This window comes from Otolemur garnettii, unplaced genomic scaffold (assembly GCF_000181295.1).
Source record: "Otolemur garnettii isolate 467f Iridium unplaced genomic scaffold, OtoGar3 scaffold00071, whole genome shotgun sequence".
Lineage (NCBI taxonomy): Eukaryota > Metazoa > Chordata > Mammalia > Primates > Galagidae > Otolemur > Otolemur garnettii.
Genome location: NW_003852466.1, coordinates 520,212 through 529,670, shown reverse-complemented (window position 1 = coordinate 529,670; position 9,459 = coordinate 520,212). Strand labels below are relative to the sequence as shown.

General features: G+C 47.8%; 1 protein-coding gene across 3 annotated transcripts in view; it reads right to left on the bottom strand.

Moving 5' to 3' along the window:
• The window catches only part of MARCH2 (membrane associated ring-CH-type finger 2), a 20,186-nt gene extending 15,189 nt beyond the window's left edge, over positions 1-4,997 (bottom strand). For 2 of the 3 annotated variants that reach the window (XM_003793660.3, XM_012807562.2), the window contains exons 1-2: positions 4,850-4,997; positions 669-896 (exon numbers count right to left, since the gene is read on the bottom strand). In XM_003793660.3, the coding sequence (XP_003793708.1) occupies positions 669-844 (176 nt within the window). In that variant the 5' untranslated portion in view covers positions 845-896; positions 4,850-4,997. Of the gene's footprint in view, positions 1-668; positions 897-4,717; positions 4,819-4,849 lie in introns of those variants that run through there. The other variant, XM_012807561.2, reaches the window with a different exon arrangement.
• Between the last annotated feature and the right edge of the window lie 4,462 nt (positions 4,998-9,459).

The following is a 9,459-nucleotide window of genomic DNA, read 5'->3' as shown; positions in this document are numbered from 1 at the left end:
CACAGCAACCTCCAACTCCTGGGCTCAAGCGAGTCTCCTGCCTCTGCCTCCCAAGTAGCTGGGACTACAGGCGCCCACCACAACGCCTGGCCATTTTTTGGTTGCAGCCATCACTGTTGTTTGGCAGGTCCGGGCTGGGGATTTGAACCCCCCACCTTAGGTGTATGTGGCTGGCGCCTTAGCTGATTGAGCCACAGGCGCCAAGCCAATCAAATGTTTACTGAGTGTCAAGCCAATCCTCTTGCAGGTGCTTCCCATGGACTATGACATTGTATTCTCAGAACAACCTAATGAAGAAGATTGGCCCTTCGGAGATAGTGAAGTGACTTGTCCCAGTCACTCTGGGAGAGAGAGAGAGGATGTGAGCCCAGGCATCCATAGCTGGCATGCTCAATCATTCTCCGTTCTGCTTCACCAAAGCATGAATTGCTTGCCAACATTTGAATTCAGATTTAATATAATAATCTCAAATTTTGGCTTTTCTTGGAGAATCAGACCTGGCTGGCCTTGGCCTTTGTTTCCACGTGATGATTACCGTTTGGGTCCCTTTCTCTGGTATAGTTATGCACAGGTCTCTCTGGATAGTTAGACTTCTGACCCCAGACTGAGAAGCCCAGAGAAAAGAGGGAAGGAAGGCTAGGACACCCACCTGGTCACCACTAACTCACCTCAGTGTGTCCAAGGCCCGGATGACAGTGGAGAGGAGGTGGCCATCCCTTGAAGTGACCTGCGCCACATACTGGGGTGGCCCAAGACCTGTGGCTTCCACAACCTTGGAGAAGGCAGGGCTGCCAGAGCAGTCACACAGGGAGCCAGGCAGGTGGCAGCAGTCACCCGTCGTCATGGCCACCAGGAACCCTGTGCCATCAGGGCCCAAAGCCCATAGTTCCAGTAGCCTAGGGAAAGGCCAGTGGGGAGGTTAATGAGCCAAACAGACCAGTCCCCTCTTGTCAAGGCTATAGGGACCACAGGCAAGAACTTATCCTTCTGTGCCTCAGTTTGCCCAATCTGTAACAGACCTTTGTGGGGGGGGGGTCAGTGAAGATTTAATGAGGTGATACAACTCAGCCCAAGCCTGGTTCACAGCAGGGGTTTGAGTTATATTACCTCTCAGTCTCCTAAGAAAAGCTAGCCCTGCCCTTGACCTCAAAGTCAATAAGCCACTTCCCAATCAATATCACCAATATCATCTTTCCAGATATGGTAACAGCACCTGACAGTTACTGAGTACCTACTGTGTGCCAGGCCCTGTGCTTGGTGCTTTCTGGGGCCAGATCTGTCAGTGCCAACAATCCCTGTACAAACTTGACCTCCAAGGATTAAATTCTAGGGCATCTAAGCCTGCCACTGAGTGGAGCAGAACTGAGTTGGAAACTTGGCCCTATAGACCAGGACAGTAAGTCACCTTGACCCTCCTAGTTCATAGCCTTTCATGGGAACTCCTTGGTAGCTCAGGTCATCTAAGTGGCAGATGGCTGGGAAAACAGCGGCAGCCTCTGTTCCCACCAGACCAGCTGCTTTGAGCCATACCTCTGTCCCCGAGGAAAGGCTATAGGAGACACTTAGAGCCTAAGATGGCAATTCCAAAGTCTTCTCTGAAAGATGACAGCAGGATACTGCCTTCTTCTTTTGACCAACAAAAAAGAAGGCAACCTCTTCCTCCATCCCTGTGCCAGCCAATGAGATTTGAAGTAGGACTTCTGGATCCCTGATGTGTATTTCCCTTCGAGAATGAAAATAACAGGCCTCTCTAGAGACTACCTTGAAGCCAACACAGGTGTCCTTGAGCCAAGGATCTCTGTCCCCAACTTGTCCTACCCCCAAGCCTTGGTCTCTAGGAGCTATGGTGCAGAGCTCCTGGCAGCCCCCATCATGTTGAGAAAACCCAAGGGAGGGAAGTAGTCAGGCACTCATGGAAGCACCCCCACACCTCCCCCAAGACAGCTTTTACCAAATCCTAGACAAAATCTGAGGTCCAAAGCAGGGAGGAACAGTGTAAAGTTATTATTGTTTCTTTTAGAGACAGGATCTCACTCTTTTGCCTAGGCTGGAGTGCAGTGGCACCATCAGAGCTCACAGCAACCTCCAACTCCTGGGCTCAAGCGAGACTCCCACCTCTGCCTCCCAAGTAGCTGGGACTGTAGGCACACACCACCACACCTAGCTAATATTTTTAATTTGTATTTTGTAGAGACAGGATCTTGCTATGTCGTTCAGGCTGTCTTGAAATCCTGGCCTCAATCCATCTTCCTGCCTCAGCTCCCAAAGTATTGGGAGTACAGGTGTGAGCCACAGCACCCAGCCCTGTGGCTTACTGACTAACCTTTGCAGGAGCACACTCTGCTGATGGATCAACAGCCCTCTGAACAACTCAGCCAAAAGCCCTCCCATCCCAACATGGCCTTCTGAACCTCCACAGTAGGGCCCTGTAGGCCAGATAAGCAAGTATAAGCCAAAGGCAGGAAGAGATGGGAAGGAAGGCTGCAGGCCTGAGATAACACCCACACAACAGTGGCCAGGGCCCTGTTGTTCATGTTGCTGGCCCTTCCAAGACTTGCTACCAGAACCTCCAAAACAGAGGTCAGGGGAGAAGTTACTGGGCCCTCCAAGATAATATAGGTATGGGGAGCGCATTCTTCTTACTCCTCTGAGGATTAGTTTTAACATTTCTGCAAATAACAGGGCACTACAAGAGACATCACAGCTCCTGCATATTATATTCCATCATTTCTTTTATTATGAGAGGAAACAAACAAACAAACAAACAAACAAAAAACCCACTGGTAAATCTGTTCATGTAAAGCCTGCAAATTGCCAAAATATTATCAGCTACTATTTATTAACGACTGGGTACTGTGCCAAGCAATCTGCATATGTGTTAATCATCTCACTGAACTCTAACAGTTGTTATAAGTGTCTCCTTCAAAGGTCACCTTCCAGAACCATGCAGGCTAAAGTGCCATTGGGGTCCACATTACTCCTCTCTTGGCATGTGCCCATCTCTGAAATGTTCTAAATATTCATTGACTTATTTCACCATGAATGTTATCCTGTTCTGCAGTGAACTCTGTATAGGAGGGCCCCTGTGAGGTTGCTCCCCACCATCCCAGCTCCTGTGTCTGGCTCAGGAGTTGCTGCATTCACTGTTGCTGCATCTGTTGTTGCTGCAGTCATTTCTCAGTCCCTACTGAAAGTCACACCTCTTAGCTCTCAGATCCTGGGCTGCCAGCTCCTGTGGCAGGAATCAGAGATGCTTAGAAGCTAAAGGTCCATGCAAATCACCCTGTTCTGAGTTTGGAAGAGGCCATACTTAGGGCTGAACACAGGACAGAGTGGCAGCAGGCTGGACTCAGCTCTGGGGATGTTGGAATGGGAGAGTTAGTCAATGCCTTTGGCAAACCTGGCCCAATGCCAAGGAGATAGATTTCATAGAGTCTTCACAACAAACCAACAGTTGCCCCTCATAAGATAAGCAAAGAAGCTGAGGCTCAGGGGCACCTACTTGCCTGAGGTCACACAGCTACAAAGGGACAGGGCTAGGATTTGAATTCAAGACAGTACAGTGAGTGGGTCTAGGCCTCAAGACACCTGGGTTCTGGGTTCTTTAAGTCCTGGCACAGCTCTTGATGCTGTGTGTCCTGGTTCAAGTCACTCTGCTTCTCTGAGCCTCTTCCCTATCCTTTGTCAAACATGTCGATGAAGTTAGTGGACTATGTCTGTGGAGGGTTCTCCAGAGAAGGAACCTCCAGGCTGAATTCCTCCAGCAAAGTTCACTCTTAGTTAGATTTGGGGTGGCACTGAAGCACCCACCCTTTTCCATGCCTTTCCAGCCTCTGGCCAGTCTCCTTTTCCTGAGGACAGAAAACTGAGGGAAGAAGAGCCAGAAGGCCCTAACTCCCCACAGCGTGATCCCAAGCAGCTGCTTCACACTCTGAGCCTCAGTTTTCTCATCTGTAAAATAGGTGTCATGATGATACCCAGTTCATAAATTAGTAAATATTAAGAAGTCAACAAACATTAGCTCTTGTTGTAATTATCATTATCGGTTTACAAAGCTGTTGGGAAGATTTGATGAAAGGACATACAGTCAGCACCGGGCACACAGTAAGTACTCAACCAAGGCTCACTGTTATTATTATTTAGGATAAATGTGGCAGTCTGTCAAATGCATCAACTCCTCTTCACTCACCCACAGAGGCTCCTGTGTGTCCTTCAGTCCTTCCATGGCCCTGCACCAGAAACCAGGTTCCAACCCCAGATCTACTCCTTATTTGCTGTGTGGCTCTCAGCAAAGACTTAACCTATCTGAGCCTTGACTTCCTCATCTGGATAACAGGGAACATTTCTATACTTCCGTCTAGTTAGTATGGTTCCTAGAGGACTGAATGAGCTAATCATATAAATGCTGACTCTGCTGTTTTGAGAGGATACAGTACACAGTATCCTGTTTGAGCATCTTTGTGAACAGTACCAGGCTTGTTACAATATTAATATTTACTGTTTTCCAGGCAGAGTCCCTCTGAGAAGAAGGCTGGGGAAGGACACTTATTGACCGACTCGCCAGCCAGACTCCTCCTGAAATCCTCCCAGCAGCCCCATCCGGATAGCAACGGGATGACCCAGTTTCACAGAAGGGGAAACCGAGGCTCAGAGAGGCGCCTACTGTGTGCCACGTTCTAGGTATCTCCCACCGGCCTCGAGACGGGAACTGTGATACCTGAGTCTTCGGGAAGGTTGCGGCCAAGGGTTCAAGCCCAGCTGTCCCTCCCGGGTGCCAAACTCGGGCCTCGAACCCCGGGCCAGCCCGGGGACCGCCGTCTTTCGGCTCTACCTATTGGTCTGTGCCTACCTGATCCGCGGCCGGGCCGGGCGGCCGTGCAGGCCCCTCGGTTCACCCCGGCCCGGGTCCCAGCCCGGCCCGGCCGGTCAGATCCGCTAGCTCCGCTCGGGCCGGCACCTGCGTCCGGGCACCGCCCGCCGAGCAGACAGCCCTGCGGGCCAATGGCCACAGCCTTTCTCCCCCATTCGCCAATCACCATTCACATCCCGCCCCTGGAGGCGGGGCCGCAAGCGACCAGGCGTCCTGGGCCTCACAGGCCGCGGGACGCAGCAGCTGCTAGCTCTGCCCCTGCCACGTTTTGGCCCCGCCCCCTACAAGGCCCCGCCTCCATCTCCGCTACAGGCACTGGCCCCGCCCCAGCCCTGCTCCGGCGCGAGCCGAGCTGGCTGCACCACCTGCAGACTGACCAAGTGCTTTTCAATAAATTAAAGTTGCAAAATTCAACTTGAGACCAGGCAAAATAATTCGGAAGTGCTCACTCACCACCTGCATTACGCTTCTCATTGATCCTGCGGGAGGAAGAGACCATATGATCACATTTCACAAAGGATTAACACAAGTCTGCAGAGATTAGGGAGCCATGCATGAGCCTAAAGCCAACATCATTTATTCATCATTCATTCATTCGTGCAGTAGATCCATTAAATGAGGCACTGTGCTAGCCGCTGGGGACACCCTGTTGGGTAAGACAAAAATTACAGCCCTTGTGGACCTCAGTATAGGGAGTGGGACAGAATTAATAATAAATTTTAAAAATACATTAAAACCAGAACATTTACTTCATCATTCATTGAAATTCTTAAAGTAACCAATTATTATTATTATTATTATTATTATTCTTTTGAGACAGAGTCTCAAGCTGTCGGACTGGGTAGAGTGCTGTGGTGTCACAGCTCACAGCAACCTCCAACTCTTGGGCTTAAGCGATTCTCTTGCTTCAGCCTCCCGAATAACTGAGACTACAGGCGCCCGCCACAACACCCTGCTATTTTTCTGTTGCAGTTGTCGTTGTTGCTTTCGCTGGGTTGGGCAGGATTCCAACCCGCCAGCCTCTGTGTATGTGGCTGGTGCCCTACCTACTGAGCTGCGGGCACTAATTATTAATTACAAGTGTGATACATTGCAGTAAGTAAGGAGAGCATGTTATGAGAACTTGTAATCATCTGGGACTTCTGAAAATATTTCCTTGAAGGAGAAACAATTGAGCTGACATAGTAAGGTATGAGTAGAGGCCTGGTGACTGTAGCACAATTGTTACAGTGCCAGCCACATACACCGAAGTTGGTGGGTTGAAACGCGGCCCAGGCCAGCTAACCAACAATGACAACTGGGCCTGTAGTCCCAGCTACTTGGGAGGCTGAGGCAAGAGAACAGCTTGAGCTCAAGAATTTGAGATTGCCACAGCACCTAGGGTGACATAGTAAGACTCTGTCTCAAAAAAAAAAAAAAAGAAAAGAAAAGAAAAAGATACGAGTGGAGGTTACCTAGGAGAAAAGAGGGAAAAAGAGTCTAAGGCAGAGAGTTTTGAAACATGCAAAGACCCTGAGAAAGGATGGAGAATCTTTTCCCCTCTGATCTGCATTTATTGAATAAACAAATCAGCTCAATTATCTCAGTTAAATTCTGTTGTATTGTCCTAGCCTATGTCTTTTTTAAATGGAAAGATAAATAATAGCACTTTTTAAAAGACTACTTATAGGCACCTGTAGCTCAAGCAGCTGGGGTGCCTAGCCACATACACCAGAGCTGGCGGGTTCGAACCCAGCCCAGCCTGACAAACAACAATGACAACTACAGTCAAAAAATAGGTGGGCATTGTGGCGGGAGCCTGTAGTTCCAGCTACTTGGGAGGCTGAGGCAAGAGAATTGCTTGAGCCCTAGAGTTTGAGGTTGCTGTGAGATGTGATGCCAGAGCACTCTATGGAGGCTGACATAGTAAGACTCTGTTTAAAAAAAAAAAGAACAAAAGACTACTTATAGAATAAAGGAGTAGGAGGGAGGGGACTAAGGATGGAAACTAAGCTTTTAAAAATATATCTCCGGCTGGGTGCCTGTGGCTCAAGCGGCTAAGGCACCAGACACATACATGTGGGCTGGTGGGTTCAAATCCAGCCTGGGCCCGCCAAACAACAAAGACAGCTGCAACAAAAATAGCTGGGCGTGTGTGGGGTGACTATAGTCCCAGCTACTAGGGAGGCAGAGGCAGGAGAATCACTTGAGCCTGGGAGTTGGAGGTTGCTGTGAGCTGTGTGATGCCACAGCACTCCACTAAGGGTAATAAAGTGAGACTCTGTCTCTACAGAAAAAAAAAAAGCCAGGTGTTGTGGTGGCCTCTTGTAGTCCCAGCTACTCAGGAGGCTGAGGCAAGAAAATTGGTTAAATCCAAGAGTTTGAGGTTGCTGTGAGCTGTGATGCCACAGCCCTCTACTGAGTGTGACATAGTAAGACTAAATAAATAAATAATTATAAAAATATATCTTGTTTTGTTTATTTGAATTTACATCCATGTAAATATTTTATATATAGTCATCCCTGGTATTCCTGGGAAATTAGTTCTTGCACCTCCTTGAGATACCAAAACAAAATCCACAGATGCTCAAGTCCCTGACATAAAATGGTGTAACAGCTGCATATAATCTATGCAGTATCCTCCTGCATTCTATTTTTTCTTTTTTGGGGGGGTGTTTTATTTTTGGTTTGTTTTTTCAGACAGAGGGTCTCCCTTGTTTCCCAGGCTGGAGTGCAGTGGTGTAATTATACCTCATTGCAGCCTTGAATTTCTAGGCTCTAATGATCCTCCTTGCTTCAGCCTTCTGAGTAGCTGGGACTACACATGCCAACCCCTATTCCCAGCATAATTTTTTTCAAGACAGAGTCTCACTATGTCACCCTGGGTAGAGTGCCATGGCATCACAGCTCACAGCAACCTCAAACTCGTGGGCTGAAGTGATCCTCTTGCCTCAACCTCCCAAGTAGCTGGGACCATAGGCGCCCATCACAATGCTCTGCTATTTTTTTGGTTGCAGTTGTCATTGTTTGGCAGGCCTGGGCTGGGTTCAAACCCACCAGCTCCAGTGTATGTGGCTGGCACCCTAGCTGCTGAGCTACAGGGTCAAGCTGATAATGTTTTTTTTTTTTGAGACAGAGTCCCACTATGTCACCCTCAATAGAGTGCTGTGGCATCACAACTCACAGCAACCTCAAACTCTTGGGCTTAAGTGATTCTCTTGCCTCAGCCTCCCAAGTAGCTGGGACTACAAGCACCTGCCGCAACGCTTGGCTATTTTTTATTGCAGTTGTCATTGTTGTTTTAGCTGGCCCGGCTGGCTGGTGCCATAACCACTGTGCTATGGCAATAATACGATAATTTATAACTTTTTGTAGAGATAGAATCTCTCTATGTTGCCCAGGCTGGTCTGGAACTCCTTGGCCTCAAGTAATCCTTCCTTTGGAGGAAATAGACAAGCGTGCTTTTCCATATAATCATAGAACAACCATCAAAATCAGGAAATTAATATTTATCCAGTATTACCATGTATTTCCCATAGCTCATTCAAAATTTACAAAAAATTCATCCTAGGATCAAATGTTATATTTTGCTGTTATGATTCTAATTTAGTCCCTGTCTGGAACACTTCCTCAATCTTTCCTTGTCTTCATAACCTTGATATTTTTTAGAATTACAGGCGGTCATTTACATAAAGTCCTTCCATTTTGATTTGGTTAGGATTCCCTCATGATTATACATTTATGACATTGTATTCTCAGGATGCATACTATATGGATTTTGTCTACTATTGATTATGCTAACTTGGTTGAAACTTCCTGCCAGTGTGAGTGAATGTGTTATACTTATTAACAAGTGCTTTATGGGGAGATACTTTGAAACTAATTAAATATCCTGTTCCTCAACAAATTTAACATCCACCAATTTAATATCCATTGAAGATTTTTATTATTATTATTATTTTTTTGAGACAGAGCCTCAAGCTATCCCCTTGGGTAGAATGCTATGGCATTACAGCTCACAGCAACCTCCAACTCCTGGGCTCAAGAGAGTCTCCTGCCTCAGCCTCCCAAGTAGCTGGGACTACAGGCCCCTGCCACAATGCCCAATGCCCGGCTATTTTTTGGTTGCAGCCGTCATTGTTGTTTTGGCGGGCCCGGGCTGGATTCGAACCCGCCACCTTAGGTGTATGTGGCTGGCGCCTTAGCCACTTGAGCCACAGGTGCTGAGCCATCAATCTCCCAGCCTTAAGAGATCCTCTCACTTTGGCCTCCCAAAGTGCTGGCATTGCAGGTGTGAGCCACTGTGTCCTGCCTATTAATTTTATCTTAACTTAAAAATAAAAAACACTATGACACCATAGAAATGCCATCAACAAAATTCAGGCCAAGAAACTATAATATAAATGATACATTTCTTTAAATAAGAAAAGAAGGTTTGAGCTCGGCACCCATAGCTCAGCGGCCAGGGCACCAGCCACATACACCAGGAGATGGCGATTCAAATCCAGCCTGGGCCTGCCAAACAACAATGACAACTACAACAAAAAATAGCCAGGTGTTGTGGCGGGCCTCCATTGTCCCAACTACTTGGGGGGCTGAGGCAAGAGAAT